The sequence below is a fragment of the Trachypithecus francoisi genome, unplaced genomic scaffold (assembly GCF_009764315.1).
Source record: "Trachypithecus francoisi isolate TF-2019V2 unplaced genomic scaffold, Tfra_2.0 Lachesis_group9, whole genome shotgun sequence".
NCBI lineage: Eukaryota > Metazoa > Chordata > Mammalia > Primates > Cercopithecidae > Trachypithecus > Trachypithecus francoisi.
Window position 1 is genome coordinate 28,846,672 of NW_022681474.1, and position 21,593 is coordinate 28,868,264.

The following is a 21,593-nucleotide window of genomic DNA, read 5'->3' on the forward strand; positions in this document are numbered from 1 at the left end:
GGTTCAGATCGGGACAAATGTTAACAACCTAAACTAAATCTATGTCACTTTTGTCATTTGGACTGCAGTAAACAATATGAGTAACATTACATTAATGGTTTGATCACTTTTCACTCTGCTCATTCATGCCTGATTTTGGCTTGAAACAGCTGTGGTTCCCTAAAAATTCAGTCTCCCATGGACAGATTTTTGTTTCTTTGTTGATTATTGTTTGTTTTGATGGAGAGAAAGTTAAAGTTGATGGTATTAGGTCTGCTTCTGTGTGTAGATTTTCTACTCTGTTATTTACATTTTACAAGTTGAAAAAATGGAAAAGAATCCCCAACCAGTAGAAAATCTAATTGAATATTTTTTAAAATGTTTATATTCATAATCAGTTTTTTGTAGAAAGCAAGCTAAAATTTTGCATTATTGCTAGTAAAACATAAGCACAGGATGAGGGAAAGCCTAGATCCTAAAGATTCAATTTTCTAAGAATACATCAACAATTAAGATTTAAACATAAAGTGTTGAAGATGTAATTAAAAAAATAAACAAAAAGAAACTTATAGTAAACAAAACAATAAAAATGACTCATACCTCAAACTCTAGATGGTCGTGGTCAGTATATATGTGTGTGCTTTACATAGTCAAAAGTGTAAACAGGGAAATGGGAAAATGTCAGGCTAGAGTTCTGTTCAATGAACTAGCATAATATCAGGTAAAAATGCTCCTATTAAAGAATTCAAAGCTGGAACCCAACTAGTGCTTAACTTAAATTTCTGATCCATAAAATTCTTTAAAAGTTCAAAAGACATATGAAAATGTTTTCATACAAATTGATACAGGAATTATATAATTCCTGCAGGGGAGAAGTTCACAATACAAACATACTGAATCAAATGCCAATTTCTGGGGCTATTTACGTGATCAAAGAAATCAGCAGTAATGTATTTGTCATACAGGTTTAAACGTTTACCCTCCTGGGAATAATGTGCTGAATATACGACCAAGGGCTCCAGGTTTAAAATATTTGCAGATAATGACCTTATTTCCATAACCACCTCAATGCTGTGATTTCTATTTTATCCTCTTGAGGGATGAAAGGGCTATTAGAAAACAAATCCTGTATGGCAATGTTCACTCTAACACCTATCAAACGGGTCTACAATTAAATTTTCTGCCTCATTCCTAGATCCATTTTATCTTTGTCCATAACTTCCTCTATAAAACTTTTTAATAATATTGAGGAGAGGAAAATGGGTATGGATCCCTCCTGACATCAAACGACCATAGTTCATATCCTTAGTTTGGCTTAATGTGTAAATTATATATGTGGGTACCCTGAATTTACTCTCGATTTATCACACTAGTTCAATGTTTTCACGAAATTGTCTTTATGTCCAACTGTTGTAAATCTACATGTCTTATCTTCAAATTATGGCAGAAGTCTTGGTTAATCTAATTCTCTGCATACTCATAAACAGATGTTAACACACTGCTGACTTTTTTAGAGGCTGGTATCTTAAACTGAAACACTTATTAATAGGCTAACTGCTACATGCATTCATTATCACCCACTTTGAGTGTCATAATAAACTGGGTATTTAAGAGAAGAACACATAAAATTTGTACTTCATAAAACATTTAAAGTACTGATACATATTTTAACACCAATCTTCCTAACATACTTTCAAAGAAAACAGAAACCAAATAAAGTTAGGGAATCTGTGGCACAAGGAGAATCACTGACCCAAGTTCATATGTTTGGTAAAAAGAACCAATGCCAAGAGCCTCTTTAGCAAAGACCACACCTGCCTAGAATAATGTATACTAATACTGGATTTCTATATAAAGAAAAGATTTACCAAATAGCTAGTCAGTCACCTTTGGACTCACAAAACTGATGTGCATTATGACTATTTTAAATTATTTTCTAATAATTGTTAGAGGTATGGCAGTTCAAAAGTTCGCACTGGCTGTCTTTAAACTCTGCAGCATTAATGACCAGCAGTTTACCCTTACTCATTTATTTTTAAAAATAAGATTCACATCTATCTATCCATCCATCCATGCATTTATTTATTTTTGCACTCCTAGGCTGGAGTGCAGTAGTGCGATCATGGCTCACTGCAGCCTTGACGTCCTGGACTCAAATGATGCCCCAGCCTCAGCCTCCCTAGTAGCTAGAACTACAGGCACATGCCACCACACCTGGCTGATTTTTTATTTTTTGTACAGACAAGGTCTTGCCGTGTTGCCCAGGCTGATTATTCATATCTTTTTAAAGGTTTGCACACATTAGGGTTTTCAAACACATATTAACAGTAAGGATGGCTTACACTCAGAAATGTCAACATTACGAAACAACGTTTTATAACAAGCCAATTGGATCACACATTTCCTGAAGGGGCTTTTGTCTTAAACTGCTGGTATTCTTCACAGAGCTTGGCACATAACATCGAGTACACAAATATTTGACTGGCAGAAGGGAGGGAATGGGGAGAGTAACATAACAGGGTCAGCAAAAGCTGAAGAATGGAATTTGCCACAATATATTGTCTTGGAGGATAGGCTGGGCAAGTGGGTTATTCATTTGTTCAAACCATCCTGAGATTTATTTTCATGGTGATGGTCCAAATGAAGTAAATTAAAAATAGACCACATTACCATCAATATGCTATTCTAGCATATTATAATTCAGTAAAATAGTGGTATTTTTCACTTTATATAACATTCACTGTGATCATGCAGTTAGGATTATACATCTTCTAGAATTTCAAAAGTAATCAGGCAGTAATATAAACTAGTCTATCCTGATTAAAGCCATATATCCAAAATAACTTTCCCCCAGCCCACCAAAAAAAAAAAAAAAAAAAAAAAAAAATTCCCTGAACTTCATTCAAGAGAAGAACTGAAAAAGTTAACTGATTTTCATATTCAGAAACAATCTTCATGGGCCTGGATGTAGCCAAAATGTGAAAAGGAGGCTAAATTGCTTATCACTCACCCTGAAATGGATAGCATGAATGTAATTTACTTATTCTTGGCCATTCAATCTTATCCTAACAATGAACCTTTACATAGATTCAATATCACGTATGTACGAAAATCTGAGGCTACAAAGCTTTCCCTAAAATTTTTTTGTAATTAAGGGGGGAAAACCTGCCCCAATTTCATACTAAATTTAATCTCATAGTATATCTACCTATATCTTGATAAATTTATTAAAATAAAATATGTTTTCTAATTCTAATAACTATTAGAAGCTAAAAGTTCCCATACAATTTGAATTTTTGTGTTTGATTATTCTTTCCTTAAGAATATGTAAAGATCAGATCTCCTGTTTTAGGATCATGTAAAGACATAAGAAAACTGCAGCTTTGAAATTTATATGGGTCAGTAACCATGCACACAAAGAGAAAAAACTGAAGACCGTGCTCTTCAGTTTCAGTAACATATCTGCACCTATTTTCAAGATCAGATTAGCTTCTCAATAAAAGTAAGGAAAACGATGACTCATCGTCAGCCATGCATGCTATAAGGAGACAGCCTCTACTCTTCCATAGCTCAGTTTTTCCAAACTTACTGTTTTCCTGCACCCTGGCCACGAAGCCTGTGAGAGGTATCTGTGGAGTCAACTGAGGCATAGGGGGAGGGGGTGGAGCAATAGAAACTGGTAGCAACAACACAGTATGGGGGAAGTAAAACAGATAAAGGAAAGAAAAGGAAACAAACAAAAAGCAGAAGTCAGTTACAAGGACCACAAACATAAGTATGCAAAGAACAGTTTGCAAATGAAACAAAACAAAACAAAAAACAAAACAAAAACCTGCAGAACCTTCGAGTACATTTCCCACAAGCAAACCTAAAGGCCAAGTTGTGCTTAGCCAATTAATTAATTTTATAAAAGAACAAATATACTTAATTTAATCCTAATGTTATATTGTTTGGGAAAGATTTAAATTTACCATCACATTCACTTTATTTAGTAAAATAAAATTTTCAAATTATAAGGAAAGACTTCTAAAATAGGTAACAATGAAATACCTACATAGGTTTCCAGAATATTGTGTCTTTGCCATAACTATAACAGGTTTGTCTAGCTTTAAGGTAATGTTGTAAATTGGGACCCAAATAAAACAAATATATAATAGCTGTTTATTTCATATATCAATAAAACTATTAATCACAGGTTTCCTTTAAAGACAGTTCTTATTATATATCTAAATTCACACACAGCTCTCCAGGAAAAACTCTTGTTTGTAAAACAAGGTTGTGATTTTTTTAAGTTGGCAATTTTATTTTTAAAAATATCAGTCCTAAATTTACAAGGGAATATATCACGTTAATCATCCAGTTTCATGGGGTATCTCAAAAGTGACTTTTTTATCACTGTTCTGAAAAAGGAAACCTGATCTCCAATAAGTTAAAATATGTAATTCTTTGCATTAATTTTTAACAACTCATTGGATAGCTTGAAACACATTCACATGTATTTGTGGAGATGACATAATTGACAGGAAATACCAAATACTCATGTATTAAAAATTATAACATACACTAGAAGTAAACATTCATATGCTTGTGACTTTGTCTCACTTTAACAAGTCAGTAATTGCCAAAGATTGCTTAGAAAAAGTCAGTAGGACTCGATAGCAAAATTTAGTCTGTTGGTAGTCACCAAGTAGTAACACTAAATTGATAGAGAAAAACAATTTATTGGTTACCAAGGATTAATCAAAAGGTTGTTTCAATTAATCTAACGTGCAAATTCTGTTCGTAAGCATAAAAATTTGAAAGAAGTTCAGTGTTCAAAGAAGTAACAAAGCAATTATGTGCATTAATATTCATTGTATAGCTAAAAATAACATTCAATTCACTATGAAACCAATCCTATTTCATTCTAATATGCTAGAGAAGGCTCTTAAATAAAAGGTTAGAGGTTTTGACTTAAAAAACAGAAAACTCTCACAAAGCTAAAAAAGTGTTTAGAAACAACTCTTAGTAACTAGCCATGCTGGTTAGTATGTAATAAAAAAGAAAAGCTATGCTGTGAAGATACTAATCATTACTACATTTAGACAGAAGGGGAAATGTGCACATCAAAACACTAAAAACATTCACATACTACTACTAGTAGTACAACACCAACAGTAACTCAGATTGAAGGATAATTAATTTGACAAAACATAATCATTTATTTAAAATTTTAGGCCAAATTTGCTTTCCAATATTCAAAAGAACGTGGTCATTAATTAAAGTATCCTGTTTGAAAATAATCCACGCAAGCATTGCTAAAATAAAACTATAAAACTATGTATTATATAAAAGACTCACCAAAAATCCTATATGCAGAGTAAATTAAATGTCTAAAGTGGGGAAAAGGAAAATGATAAACAAAAAGATGGGATCTAAAAATTCAGAATATGAAAAAAATAAAGTTGACAAAACAAGTGAAGTGAATTATTAGATAATCTAGAATATTTAGACAGACACTGGCTACCTTTTGATACCAAATCTTAGGTAAAATCCTATTTAGTGAAGTTTAACACTTCTCAGTAGCTTTAATATTTTAGTCTGGATAAAAGCTATATAAATTTTGGGATTACTCGTGAATTTTGATATTTCTGCTAAAGTGGTTTTCAATTCTTAGGAATTTTTCCTATAACATAATTTATCTTTAAATTTTAAACAAAAAACTAATGAGAACTTTCGGCTGGGCGCAGTGGCTCATGCCTGTAATCCCAGCATTCTGGGAGGCTGAGGTGGGTGGATCACCTGAGGTCAGGAGTTCGAGACCAGCCTGTCCAACATGGTGAAATCCTGTCCCTACTAAAAATACAAAAATTAGCTAGGTGTAGTGGCGGGCGCCTGTAATCCCAGCTACTCGGGTGGCTGAGGCAGGAGAATTGCTTGAACCTGGGAGGCGGAGGTTTCAGTGAGCCGAGATGGCATCACTGCACTCCAGCCTGGGTGACAACAGTGAAACTGTCTCAAAAAAACACTTTCCCCTAGCTCTGCTTTAAGACACATATACAGGTCATTCATTATAAATACAAAGAGCTTAAAGCAACCTCCTATGTAAATATGGAGAATTCACTGAGTATTAAGTGTTGTTATATAAACTAAAATAACATGTAGCTCTAGAAAGAGCCACAAAAGACATGTAGGAAAGCCTGTCTCAGTCTATGCCCGGTAGGCACAACTGTAAGCTAAAAGCAAACAGTGGACAACAGTTTCATTTCTGATTTTGTTTTTTTTTTTGCATTGAACATCTTAATATGGAAAGTGATATTAATGACTACCCTACACTATTCTAACTTCCTAACATTATATGCTAAAACTATTTTCTTCTCTTATCAGCTTTTAAACACTGATTGCAATTAGTGTTGAGATGTGCAATTTGTGGTAAACAGAAGGAAATCAGAAGAAATTCCCATCATTAGAATTATTCAAAGACAGAGTAATTAAGCAGGCATCACAAACAGTTTTAATTGGTTTTGAACTCATTTCTGAATAGGTTAATGACCTTAAAAGTGATAGCCAGCAATTTCATTATATTAATTTAAAGGAAAACTTTGACAATGGTTGTGTCTTTAATTTTACCATTACTATGCTGTCTCGAACATGCCAATAAATTCAGTTTATTTCTGCAATGTTTTTGTTCTCTAGTTTTACTTATGTAATAAAATAGTATATTAAAGTTAAATTTTAGTATACTCAATATAGACATATCTTGATAAATTTAGTTAAATATACTTGATAAGTCTAAATTTTGGAAGAGAAAGTGGTAAGCGATTACTCTTAAAATGATATGATTCAAGGACAAAATCCTAAAACAAAAATAAACATGAAACAGCATGGTTTTCAATTGTTGTCTATCACTGGCAAGAATAACAGTTTCAAATAATTTCCTTCAAAAGGAGCTCCACTGTTGCTGTATGCCTGCAAAGCACAAGCTTACTTGAATTTTGAGAATAAAGTGGACCTCCATTAACATGAGGCTGAGCAGAAAATTGAGCAGTCACAGAGGGAGTTCGTCTGTATCCACCAGAAGATGTCGAAGAAGTAGTAGAGTTGTGTCGAGATATCTGCCTGGTCATTGTGCCATACTGGGAACCAGGAGCTGAGCCCGGGGCTGCTGAAAAGCATTAGTCAAAGGCAACCAACAAAGAGACTTGAGCATTGTAATCACCTTAGATGGCAGAACAAAGCAGGAGGGGGCCTCCGTAAGAAATATTTATTACTTTTTCAAGACCAAGGCACAAAATAAAGACAAAAGTAAAGATAAAAATCAAGTAACTTTATCTCCAAAGTCAAAAACAGAGAGAAAAAAAACAGCTGCATGGAAAGCTGTAAAAGTAAATAAGTAATATTCTCAAGCTTTTAAAAAACATAATCCCAAATGATACTTTGCTAATATTATATGTAATTTTTTTGTACATTTTCAAATATATAGCTTTTATATGTAAACTGTCTTTCCAATAAAATAAGTACCAAAAGACAGTGTGAGGTAGAAAGCATCAGTCTTTAGATGTAAGTAGATTCATGTTTGGTTTACAAACTTCTTCCTTTCCACTGACAAAACTTTCAGAATTTTGATTCACATTATAAGACTCTAGCCAAATCCAAGTTAAACAATAAATTTTTATTTACTAGTATTTTTGAGTTTTTATTAAATTAGCAGTTATTAGTATCAATACATATTAAGTAAAATCATTTTTTAAGAAAAGTACCATTTCTAGTTTCAAAGCACTTTCATGTAATGTCAGATTTGTTGTAGATCTTCAAATTTTTAAGATTAACATACATTTTCCCTATTAAATTTTTGTAACTGACAAAAGCAGAACATTTTTTGACTCTACAAAATAAGGCATTTTAAGGGAGTTTTGTTTAGAAAATCTATTCTCTTTCTCGCCTGGAGAGCTTCTTTTCCATAGTACATCCAAAGCATCTGCTTTTTAAAAAAAAAATTAGCATGCTCATATATATATTTTCATCAGTTAATATTGAAACTGATGAAAATATTAATACTTAACATTGTATTAAGTGTCATCTTTCCCAACATTTCAAAAGTTTCATATTTAAAACGTTAATAGAGTTCAAAGCCTCTAAAGTTAACTATACTTTCCAAGGTTAACTTCGGGATTATTATTCTTTTCCTTGCCCCATATAAACAACAAACAATGACAGAGTGAGTAAAAAGCCAGCGTCCTAGTTTATCTTCATTCAGTTGTCTAATCATTCTTAGAAGTCACACAAGGTATTAGATAAAACCATACAGCAGAGGTTGTTCATTAAGACAAGTGCTGATCTAACATTTTGGAACTCCCAAGTTATAGGCAGTCACTAATTATTTGAATCATCCACATGCTCATTTTCTAAATAGAAAACAGTTTAAAAACAATTGTCTATTCAAAAGCCTTCGTGAATAAGTAATTTTGGACAGCTAGGTTTTTCCAGAGAGCCAAGAAATAAGCATTTAAGGGCCAGGTGTGGTAGCTTATGCCTGTAATCCCAGCACTTTGGGAGGCCGAGGCAGGCAGATCACCTGAGGTTAGGAGTTTGAGATCAGCCTGGCCAACATGGCGAAAACCCGTGTCTACTAAAAATACAACAATTAGCCAGGCATGGAGGCACACACCTGTAATCCCAGCTACTCAGGAGGCTGAGACAGGAGAATCACTTGAACCCGGGAGATGGAGGTTTCAGTGAGCCAAGATTGCACCACTGTACTCCAGCCTGAGTGACAGAGCAAGCCTCCGTCTCAAAAAAAAAAAAAGGTAAGTCTTGAACTATTTTTGTTTTTAGTTTTTTATTTTGGGTAAAGAGTCTGACTCTGTCGCCCAGGCTGGAGTAGAGTGGTGGGATCACAGTTCACTGCAGCCTCAACCTCCTAGACTCAAGCAATCCTCCTACCTCAGCCTCCCGAGTAGCTGGGGATACAGGAGAGTGCCACCAAACCCAGCTAATTTTTTATGTTTTGTAGAGACAGAGTCTCACTATGTTGCCCAGGGTGGTCTTGTCCTGGGCTCAAGCAATCCTCCCACCTTGGCCTCCCAAAACGCTGGATTACAGGTGTGAGCCACCACTCCCAGCCAACTATTTTTAATAGAAATCTCTGTAAAAGGATTTTACATTTCTCTGGCTTGTATAAAAAAGTGTATAGAATCCGAGTTATTTTTGTTGGTGATTCAAGAACAAAAGCCAATCATTTAGCAATTCTGAGCCTATTTTAGAATTTAACATTTTATCATAAAATAATGCCAAACGGTGTGTGACTTACATGCATCATTATGTGTTACACATGTGAATTATACACATACATGTGTGTATAAAAAAATCTAAATAATATATACAGCTCAAGAAATCGAATATTAACAAGATCACTGAGGCTTCCTGTGTGCTCCTCTCCTGGATTCCGACCCCCACAAGGTGTATGTTAAACATTCTCTTTCTTTTGTAAATAGTTTTTACCATATATATATACACACACATACACATATATAACCTTAAACAATACACACAGTTTTTACAAATTTATAAACTTTTGTAATGGAATGAATCTATACATATTGTTGAACTGCTCTTTTTCTTGATAATATTTTCAAAAATTCATCCATGTGACTATGTATATCATTCATTTTTGCTATTTTATTTGTATGTAAATATATCATAATTTATTTATCCATTCTACCACTATTAGACATTTTGGTTTTATTGAGATTTGTGCTATCGATACTACCACTATGAACATTCCTAAATATAATTCCTGAATCTCTAGGACAGTGGTTCTCAAACTTCATCATTGATCGGTGTTTCTTCTTAAGGCCTTGTGTTTTGTTTAAGATGGGGTCTCATTCTGTCACCCAGGCTACAGCTCAGTGGCACAATCTCAGCTCTCTGCAACCTCCACCTTCCAGGCTCAAGCCATCCTCCCACCTCAGCCTACCGAGTAGCTGGGGCTACAGGCATGCACCACCATGCCCGGCTAAATTTTTTGTATTTTTTGCAGAGATGAGGTCTTGCTATGTTGCCCAGGCTGGTCTTGAACTCCTGGATCAAGCAATCCGCCTGCCTCAGCCTCCCAAGGTGCTAGGATTACAGGCGTGAGCCACTGTGCCTGGCCTGACAGCTTGTTATAATACAGACTGCTGGCCCCATCCTCAGTTTCCAGACTGAAGTAGGTCTAGAAGGGACCTGTGAATTTGTATTTCTAACTAGTTCTCAGATACTGATTGTCTGGGGATGACACTCTGAAAACCACTGCTCTAGGACAGCAGTTTTCACACTTTTTGGTCTTAGGGTCCACTCTTAGACAACCCCAAAAGCCTTTTGTTGACACGAGTTATAGCTGTAGATAATTACATTAGATACTAAAACTGATATATCTTTAAAACATATGAATACACAAGTACACATTTCATTAGGAGTCAAAGCAATGACTTTATCATACTTCATGCAGCTTCTAGAAAATTCCACCATATAGTTATAACAGAATGAGAATGAAAAGGACAAATAATGAATAGAGCTCTGACCTCAAAAACTCCATGAAAGGATCTTGGTAATCCTCAGGGGTCCCTTAACCATATTTTGAGAACTAGTATTCTAGGGTAAATACGTAGAAATGAAATTGATAAATCTAGGGTAGGTACATGTTCAACTTGACTAGGTAACAACAAATTACTTTCTGAAGTGAGTGTACACATTAATAAACTCCCACCAGCAATTTGCTTTCCTCACCAACACTGGTACTAGCAAACTTCTACCTTTTAACCTGTCTGCTGGATATAAAATAGTATTTCACTGTGGTTTTAATTTTAATTCTCCTGATTATTAATTGGGTTGAGGCCATTTTTTTCTCACAGATTTTCTACTAACAATTTCTATTCTTAGGGTCTTCATTTTATTACCTCCTTTCTCTCTTTTCCTTGGTATGTGCAAATGTTTTGAAAAGATATGCTGTTAGACAGCTTTATTTCACCTAACCTGAAACTCAGCTCTCATTATTTGAACACCTCATTATCCATTTCTACCCAGATTACTGTGATTGTGTATTTCTAGACTCAACGGTTTTTACACTGACATTTAAAATACATTGAAAATTCCTTATATGCTCAGTTCAGTCATCCCCAACTTGTGAACAATTTAAATGCATTTTATTGAGAAAACTATTTCATGGCATCCTGAGATGTCATAAAAACTGGGCCACATCAGAGTTTTTCAAACTATGATCCACAGGAAAGCCTCAGAGTACCCCATCCCACACGTATCATTTGCCTTTCAATTTTTCTCCTCCTGTCCCCACCTTCACCCTGATCCTTTGACTGTTGTATATACCAGAGAGTTCCAAATTAAGTTTCACTTGTGCTGGGCGGGAGGATTAGACTAGAAAAATCTAAACAAACAACAAATAAAAAACATTAAGTTGGTTATAAACCAAGCATTTCATATTATAGAAAAAGTTGTTTTATATTTGTTTACTGTGTAAGTGCAGAAGCCTTTCACCAGAAGTTAGTGATATTAGATTTAATACTTTAATCTTTGTATTATCACCTGCAACCTAATAACTATAAATGCTAGCACTCTACTAGCACAGAGGAGTTTATTATGAATTATGTAAAGTGAGTTGAATGGCTGCAATGGCTATGCAATCTCACCTATCACAGTGCTCACTGGGAGAAGTGGTGCCAGAGGTGGTGCTGGTGGAGCTCCAGAAGGAGGAGGGACAGAAATGTTTTCTAATAAAATAGTTTATAATTCAGGTCAGAGTACAAGAAAAGAAAACTCAACATTTTGAAACAGCAAGAAAGTACAATATATCGGGAATAAAAAGAAAAAAGATACCCACATATAAAGCATGCTCAAATGAGTATGAATTTTGTAGGTAAAGAGGCTACCAAATTTATACCTGCCTTAACTATCAAATATGCCTATGTTTATAAGTGGCTTTTTCTCCTTTTTCAAAAATATGCTTGAAAAGCTAAGAATTTTTTTCTAACATTTTTCATTATCATATTTTAAAAATATACATTTTTAACAATATAAAAAGTCTCCATTTCATTTACTAAAAATCAAGAGGTTAATTTAATGCCCTCCAAGGATTTTTGAAATTTTCTTACTTTCTGAAAGTAAAATAACTTTCCTATCTTAATCTTATTTTACATGTATTGCATTTTATTGAAATATATATTGAATATCACAGATAAATGTAGTAAAGTCACAAAATAAGCAAACACCAGAGCAGATACTGGCCTGCAAGGCAACATTAAAACTCCTAGAAACATAATTCACCTTTATAGACACTGATTCTCCAGCTGGCGTATCATACAATACTGGTTTGCTCTTGAAATAATAAATGTCATTCTTGACTAGTATGCTAGGCAAATACAGTTGGTTCCTCGTCCCTGGATTCAATCAATTATAGATCAAAAATATTTCAGGGAAAAAAGGGGATGGCTACATCTGTACTGAACATGTGCAGACTTATTTTTCTTGTCACTATTCCCTAAACAATACAGTATAACTATTTAAGTAACACTTATATTGTGTTAGGTATTATAAGTAATCTAGGGATGATTTAAACAATATGAGAGGATGTGTGTAGGTTATATGCAAATACTACACCAGTTTATAGAAAGGACTTGAGCATCCATGCATTTTGGTATCCGCAGGGGACCTTGGAACCAATCCCCTATGGACACTGAGGAATGAATACATTTCTAAAGCAAAATGGCTAACAAAAAGTTGTTTAACAAAACTACTTAATATACAGTATATATAAGAAACAGCTGGCGAAATCCTATAGACTTTGTGAAAAACAATCTAAAAACATTGTTAAATTTGTTATCAGCCTGTATTCTAGCAACAATCACAAATTTAATTAATAATTTTACTCAATGTGACTAATTTATTTCAGCCTTCCACAATAAAGCTCATAAATATTATCCTGTATTAAACACAGATTAATAAATAACACACCTGGTCCAATAGTGGGTGGCGAAGGTGTAGGCACAGCAATGGGAATGCCAATACTACTGCTACCACTGTTTTCTCGACTTCCACTTCCTCCACTACTTCCACTGAAAAGAAAAAAAAAATTGTGAAAAACCAATTCTAGAGACATATTTAAAAAAAAACTGTAATCACCCAAGGCCACTGAATACTCCTTTTATGTCATAGAGTCATCCCTCAGTATCCTTGGAGGATTGGTTTCAAGAACCCCCTTGGATACCAAAACCCATGGATGTTCAAGTCCTGCAGTTGGCCCTACAGAACCAGCGGATATGAAAAGTCGGTCTTCCGTATCCACAGGTTCTGCATCCCATGAATACTGTATTTTCAACCTGAGACGGGCTGACTCTGGGAACGCAGAACCTGAGGAAGGAAGGGAGGGAGAGAGAAAGCGGGGAAGGGAAGGAGGGAGGGAGGAAGGGAAGGAGAGACGGAGGGAGAGAGGGGAGAGGAAGGGAGGAAGGGAATGGGAGGGTGTGTGTGTGTGTGTGTGTGTTGGTGTGTGTGTAACAAGAATTGTTTTAACTATTCATCACAAACCTTAATCCTAATATTTGAAATGGTTTCCTCTACTTCTCAACCTATCTGGAACCAATATAATGATAACACAGTACTTAAAACCATCTTTGCTGAAATATTTATCACCAACAAAATCTTACAGTACAATGAGTCAAGTGTTTATTCAAAACCTGCTATGAAGAGCAGTGCGCAATGCAGTCATGAACCACACCGTCTGAAGCTCATAATGGGAAAACTGACATGAAAAGGTAATGTAACAGATACAACAAAAGAGAAAGTACAAATAATGTGGAAGTAAATTAAAAGGGTAATCCATTCTAGTCTAAAATTAATATGAAAACTTCCTCTCATCTCAAAGAAAGGTGATAACACATTTTCTGGAAAATAAGCATAATGACAAAGAAAGATAATAGTGAAGTTTCAGTGTGGTCATTCTAGAATAGTTGCTACTGATAAACTCTAACCAACTCCTCACTACTATTCTACTTCCTGTGGATGTACTGTCCTGTGAGCTCTAGGGCGTGGCTCTCTCTGGTTGTTTCTAGTAAGGTATGGCACAAGCCTTACTTCTTGTAAGGTATGGCACAAACAACTAGATTTTGTGCCATCTAGTTGTTTATAGTAATGTGTGTACATGTGTAAAAACATATATTTGTGCACACGTATCCTTACGCTCCCTATTATGTTTTAAAATCTACATGATTTCCTCAATGAGCCCAGAAATTTAAAGGGCAAAGATTTGCAATGCCTGGATAAGATTTTTATTTTCTTCTTCTAATTAATTCTATAATTAGATTATCATATGCTAATGGAAGAAAAAGAAAAAAGCCATTTATATAAAAGACACAGCTTAGATGTGAAGACCTCCCTAACTCCCTCAAGCCAGGTGATCAATACTTAGCTTTGTGCCATCACTGCATCACAGACATATGAGTATTTATCCTCTTATTATGCTCCTCTTCAATTACTACTGTCTTTTTTCCAACAAGGGGTTGGAAAATTACAGCCTGTGGGCTAAAACTGGTCCATTGCCCAATTTTTACTACCTGTGAGTTAAGAATGTTTTTTACATTTTTTAATAGTTAAAAAAATCAAAAGAGGAATAATATTTTGTAACACATTAAAATTATATGAAATTAGAATGTCAGTGCTATAAATAAAGTTTTACTGGAACACAGCCACATTCATTTACGTATTATCAATGGCTGCTTTTGTGCTATAATGACAGATCTGAGTAATTGCAACAGAAACCATATGGCCCACAAATCCTAAAATATTGACAATCTGGCCCTTTACAGAAAAAGTGTGCTGATTCCTGTTCTCACAGAATGAGCTCTTGAAAAAAGAACTATGCCTTATTGGCAAATGCCTAATATCTAATGAAACAACACTTAATAACTGTTTGTTGAATATGATTAAACTATGCTTCCACTATAGAGAAAACCTATACTTTGATCCAATAGTTCAATAACAACAAAGAGAACAATTTTGTTCCTCAAAGAACTTGACTTGATACAGTATCTGCAGATATCAACTTAACAATTTGTTTACTAACAGTGGCAATAGTAATAAATACCACTTACCTAGCATCTCGCATCTTGATATACCCTATTTAGTGGAATTCCCATAAATCATTTTGATAAGTTCTCTCTCATTTACCAACCTAAGAGTGAAGGCAAAAGAGAGGCTCCCTGCCCACGTTATTAAGTGAGAGAGAAAACTAAAGAATAAAACAAATTTGGTTATAAAATAAATTTATCTGGTTTTATAAAGCACTCAAAAATTGAAGTGGCTACATTTTGGGGGAAGAAGTTCGAGGCAATAACTGGGAAGGAGCTTGAGAGGCTTCTGGGTTGCTGATAATGTTCCATTTTCTGATCTGGGTGACGGTTATATGAGTGTGTGTCCATCCATCAAGCTGTATACTTAATAAAGTGGATACTTTTCTGAATGTTTGTTATACTCTGTAACTAAATTTTTAAAAATCCACTGGGTAATTGATTTTTAGGACATTCAAAAATAATAAATACAAGGCCGGGAGTGGTGGCTCATGCCTGTAATCCCAACACTTTGGGAGGCCGAGGTGGACAGATCACCTGAGGTCAGGAGTTAAGAGACCAGCCTGGGCAACCTGGTGAAACCTCATCTCTACTAAAATATAAAAATTAGCCGGGCATGGTAGCGTGCCCCTGTAATCCCAGCTTCTCTGGAGGCTGAGGCAGGAGCATTGCTTGAGCCTGGATGGCAGAAGTTGCAGTGAGCCGAGATCGCGTCACTGCACTCCAGCCTGGGTGACAGAGCTAGACTCCATCTCCAAAAAGATAATAACAATAATAATAATAATATAACATATTCTAGTATACTGATTCTCTTGAAAGTCTCCCTCAGATTTAACTTCAATCTTCTTTCCTTCAATCTCTGAAAGTTTAAATCACGTTGTATAATTTCTAGGATATTTAATCTTTTCTCCAAAAGTATTTGAGTGGTTTGCCTTAAATTTTTTTAAAAGAGCATTTTAAAACATTCTTAGGGCCAGGCACGGTGGCTCCCACCTGTAATCCCAGCACTCTGAAAGGCCAAAGTGGGTGGATCACCTGAGGTTGGGAGTTCGAAACCAGCCTGACCAACATGCAGAAACCCTGACTCAACTCAAAATTAGCTGGGTGTGGTGGCACAGGCCTGTAATCCCAGCTACTTGGGAGGCTAAGACAGGAGAATCGCTTGAACCTAGGAGGCAGAGGTTGCAGTGAGCCGAGATTGCACCACTGCACTCCAGCCTGGGCAACAAGAGCAAAACCCCGTCACAAAAAAAAAAAAAAATTCTTTAGTCTTAACCCAAAGAGTCTGATAGAGTCTGTACCTCTATCAAAAGGAGGAAACACAAACAATCCATTAATAGTACAAACAGGTGTTTTAAAATCTTTTAAAAAAAAACAGAAGTTATAACACAAATTTACAGGAACATATATAATATTATTCCCCCAACTTTCACATTTGATATTAGCATTAGAGTGGCACTTCACCTTTACTCAGCACCTCCATAGGAGTTTGTCACCAGTCAATTACACCCACTTTAGAGATGTTCACATACTCAACCTAAAGGCTTACCTGTGTGTCCTTGGTCTCTGATTTAAAGATGCTGTCCTGCCTGGACTATGCTGACTTCCAAGCCTGGCAGGACTCGTCATATAGTCATTAGGAACTGTTGGGGGTTTAACAGGTTCCAGGGTTTTGTAAGGAGTATTCCGTCTAAAGAAGCATAGTGGAAAAAGGAATAATGAATAAAAAAGATAAAACTGTATTTTTCCCAAAAATATGTGAGTCTCCCTTTGTGACCATGTATACCAGGGTTTAAAAATATACATAACAAAGTTTGTAATTTTAAAAAATATTCTTCACTGGGATATACGAATTTTGTCATTTTAACATGAAAACTAAAATTTGTTTCCTTTTCCTAAGAAAAACATAGGAAAGGGTAATTTAAAGTCCTAACCTTATTTCTAAAAATTATGGTTATAATTTTTTAAATGCTCAGTAATATTTTAAATGTACATCATTTAAATGTACTTTAAAATGTACATCATTCTCAGTCCAGTCACTCATAAGCCACTGTTCTCTAAACAGGAAGCTAAATTTCTTTACATAGGAAGCTACAACTTATTCCTACCTCAATATGGCAACAGAGACATACATTCTAATCATTAATTTCTCAATAAATGATTCCGACTTTTCTGTTTAATAACCTCATGTTTTTTTTCAGGGGCAGAGGGTTTAATTGATAAAAATGAAAACTAAGACCTTCTTAAAACAAGACTGATTGTTGAACAACCCCTCCACCAAAAAATAAGAAATCCAATATAATATTCCCAGTGTTAAGAAAAGCAACCTTAAAGAAATGTAATGCCCTGGCAAGTATTCGCTATATTTAGTACACTGAGAATTAAGAAGGAAGAAGCCACTGTTATCTTTTCTACTTGTCCAAATGGCCTTCCCATGCAGCTACTCTAGTATAAAGAGGCCTAAGAACACCAGCAGAAGCATAGTTACAAATAAAGTGCATAGTTTCCTAAAGTAAAGAGTCCCTAAGTCTCAGACACCAATAGCGGAAACAGAAGAGCTGTGGACTAAGCCACACTACACAAAAGTAGACCACTGGTCAAAGTTCTATAATATAGATACTGTAGGCCGGGCGCGGTGGCTCAAGCCTGTAATCCCAGCACTTTGGGAGGCCGAGACGGGCGGATCACGAGGTCAGGAGATCAAGACCATCCTGGCTAACACGGTGAAACCCTGTCTCTACTAAAAATACAAAAAACTAGCCGGGCGAGGTGGCGGGCGCCTGTAGTCCCAGATACTCGGGAGGCTGAGGCAGGAGAATCGCGTGAACCCGGGAGGCGGAGCTTGCAGTGAGCTGAGATCCGGCCACTGCACCCCAGCCTGGGCGACAGAGCGAGACTCCGTCTCGAAAAAAAAAAAAAAAAAAAAAAATATAGATACTGTAAACACATGCAAAGGCACCATTTGGAATACTCTAATCATTCCATTTAAAACAAGTCAGATTTATATTTTTCAAAAATTAGATGACAAAAAAATAAACAATGCCATTTATACATATATAAAAACTTTCCTGGTACAGATTTTAGAGAGTATTACAAAGCCAGCAAATTCATTTGGGATTCTGTTCAGGAAAATAGGAATTAAAATAAATTTGTAAAAGGTAGTGTCACATAGAGAAGGCAGTGTGGCATGGATCCCATATACTTACTTAAGTCACAGAAACATCTTTTCCTTTAGCATATGAATTCTTTCGTAAAATGTAGTTGAATTCTTACCCCAGTGTTCCCCGGCCTGACATGGGAGGACTTGGTGGTTTCTGAGTAGGAGGATTTGTTCTCGACAGTGTGCCAGTTCTTGCAGGCTGGTTATTTCCGTGCTAAAATGTAGAAAGAAATGCTTTTATTTTTATATCAAATTGTTCTCTTTGTGTTTTAACACCATGTATTATTTTTTTTTAATATCAGAATGTGAATTAAGGATTCCCAGACAGTTTGAATAAAGACTTTGGTACTACAGTTTAAAAAGTCAAGGAACCACTTGCACTTGGTTTTCCTATTATTTTATGCCATTCATATCACATTGTAGCAAAATACATGTGAGATGACCGGATTGTTTATCTTATTTTATTGTTAAACATGTTCACTGAGATCAGACTTATCTGCATTCAAACACTGGGTTTCCTACAAATTTTTGAAATGTGTGCATGAACATAAACTATAGATCTTGTCAATTTGCTCAAATACCCATCTGAAAAATCATCTTCATCCTAACAATTCAGTAACAAAGTCACATATGATGTCTGGGAAACCTCCTAATTGTAAGTCAATGAAAGCAAGGCAACTACCGAAAAATGAGCAAAGCAATAAATGTTAGCAAAATTAATGTTCCTATATAAATGTAGATGTCAATATATCTTTGATATATTAACACAGCCAAGCTAAATGTTGCTTATTTGAACTGAATTTGAGTATATTTAATCTACATAAATCCTACAGGGAAAAGCAGACAGACATAAGAAGAGTTTTCAAATTTTAGTGGCTCTGCAGCCTCTATCAATACAGAGGAAATACTGTGGATCAAATGATAAGTAATGGCTCTTACCTTGGCTTTTAGCCACTTTACGTTGGCAAAAAAAGAGGGGGAAAAAGTAGACATTAATGCTAGGTAAGTTATATCTGATAGGACAGGTTTACATTTACAGTTATTCAATTCATATTAACAAGCTTTTTTCCAGCCATGTTTCAAATACTTTGTAAAGAAAAAGATATCCGTAAGTACTGGGGAAATACTTATGTGTTTCACATATTTTTCAAAAGAATTATACTCATAAGGAAACCACCACTTAATTATTCCAATCTCATGCAGGCTCAATGATTTTTTAAGTCAGTATTTTATCCTATGGAGCTAATCCAACTGAATCACAGATGATTTAAAAAACATGTTCATTTAAATACAAACACCATAACACATGAGATGTGAAGCTATTTAAACACATTGGTGCATAAGACCTAACACTTTACTGGATAATGAATGTCCAAGTATGAGTATTCATTACTTCAATGGTAGTATAGTTTAAAAAGTGATAAATTGCAAATGTTTAAGTTCAAAACCACACATTGCTTTCAAAAATGAAAAAAGGACCTAGTATCTCAAAGCTTAAAAAAACTCGTCATGCATAGTGATAACTTAGCCAGATTCTAACAAAGAAATAAACAAACAGGGTCTGGAAAACTCTCTCATTCCTAGCTTCTGAACCCCAGTCCTGAGCAGGTCAACACTAATAGGAAGTTCTAAGTACCTTTAGTACTAAGTTTTCATCTGAGCCAGTTAAGTCAAAATTCAAAGTTGAAGAAAAGTTGGTTTGATCCTAAAGGCTCCTTTATTAAAGCTGACTAGCCTACACAACATGAAACAATGTGTGGAGTCCTAAAGCATCACTACTTATACAATGCCACTAAAAAATACATATCTTCCGGTTTTAGAGTCTAATTTTTTATAGATTTGGGGGCTTCAAGTTTTTTTAAATAACATCTGACATTCTCAACAAGTAACTACCATTTTTCAGGTGGCCACAAGGCAATATCAAAGGAAAACATCCAAAGGAGAGATTTGGTATCTCTTGGATACATTCTCATTTATAGAAACTGTGCCAGAAATATGGTACACTTCAATGTTTGTTTAAAATGATATTGCTTACTTCTATCTGGAAATAACATCTGGCACCCTACCAACCATGACATTTCACACCTAAAGAATAAAATGTGAGTAGAATCCTTGAAGATAGGCCGGGCGCGGTGGCTCAAGCCTGTAATCCCAGCACTTTGGGAGGCCGAGACGGGCGGATCACGAGGTCAGGAGATCAAGACCATCCTGGCTAACACGGGGAAACCCCGTCTCTACTAAAAAATACAAAAAACTAGCCGGGCGAGGTAGCGGGGCCTGTAATCCGACCTACTCGCGAGGCTGAGGCAGGAGAATGGCATAAACCCGGGAGGCGGAGCTTGCAGTGAGCTGAGATCCGGCCACTGCACTTCAGCCTGGGCGACAGAGCGAGACTCTGTCTCAAAAAAAAAAAAAAATCCTTGAAGATAAAATATACTAATGTATACTTCAGCATCTGTATTATGATATATAATATATACCAATGTACATCTTATAATGTATATACATAATACACTAAATACTATCCTAAAATAACTAAGAAAATATTCTAAATATATCCACGTATCTCCCTTCATTTGTCATTTCAAGTGGATAAGAAACAGAAAAAAGCATTCAAATATAAGTTGGTCCCAAATGGAAAGAACACAAGAATTAGATTGGGGATGAAAATTCTACTTGAACTCTGTGCTACTATGCAACGGTGTAAGCTTTAACCTCTTATGAAGTTCAGCCTCCTCTATTAAGTGTTATTATATATGCAGATGTGTCAATGTTGGCGAGTGTTAGTAGGAAATAACCTCTGTATCTTACATCTCAAAATACTAATATTTTTGTCAGAAATCTATAAAATTTTTCCATTTAAATATCCTCAAAACATATCCAAAATGAAACCGTTTTTTATTTCCTTAAGATCTCATTTCAGGCTAGGCACGGTGGCTCTTGCCTACAACTCCCGGCACTTTGGGAGGCCAAAGCAGGTGGACTGCGTGAGCCCAGGAGTTTGAGACCAGCCTGGGCAACACGGCGAAATCCCTTCTCTTGAAAAAATAAAAATAAAAAATTAGCCAGGCATAGTGGCGCATACCTGTAGTCCCAGCTTACTTGGATGGCTGAGGAGGGAGGATCACTTGAGCCCAGAAGGTTGTGAGCTGTGCTTGAGCTACTGCACTTCAGTGAGACCCTGTCTCTTTTTAAAAAAGATCTCACTTTGTTTCCTTAACATTTACCTTTATGGATGAGTAATTTCACCATTTGCCTGGAATCGGTTTGAAATTCCCTTTGATTCCTCCCTATCTTCTAAGTACATCATAGTTTTGTATGTCATAGGCACTAAATGTCTAATGTTAATTCTTTTTTTT

General features: G+C 35.5%; 1 protein-coding gene across 15 annotated transcripts in view; it reads right to left on the minus strand.

The window, feature by feature from the left end:
- The window catches only part of ABI1 (abl interactor 1), a 118,423-nt gene that overhangs the window by 5,188 nt on the left and 91,642 nt on the right, over positions 1 to 21,593 (minus strand). Inside the window, exons 4-10 of one of the 15 annotated variants that reach the window (XM_033209132.1) lie at positions 19,174 to 19,188; positions 18,348 to 18,448; positions 16,624 to 16,764; positions 12,964 to 13,064; positions 11,643 to 11,723; positions 6,947 to 7,120; positions 3,569 to 3,655 (exon numbers count right to left, since the gene is read on the minus strand). In XM_033209132.1, the coding sequence (XP_033065023.1) occupies positions 3,569 to 3,655; positions 6,947 to 7,120; positions 11,643 to 11,723; positions 12,964 to 13,064; positions 16,624 to 16,764; positions 18,348 to 18,448; positions 19,174 to 19,188 (700 nt within the window). Of the gene's footprint in view, positions 1 to 3,568; positions 3,656 to 6,946; positions 7,124 to 11,642; positions 11,724 to 12,963; positions 13,065 to 16,623; positions 16,765 to 18,347; positions 18,449 to 19,173; positions 19,189 to 21,593 lie in introns of all 15 variants that reach the window. The other 14 variants (XM_033209131.1, XM_033209134.1, XM_033209136.1 and 11 more) reach the window with 14 other exon arrangements.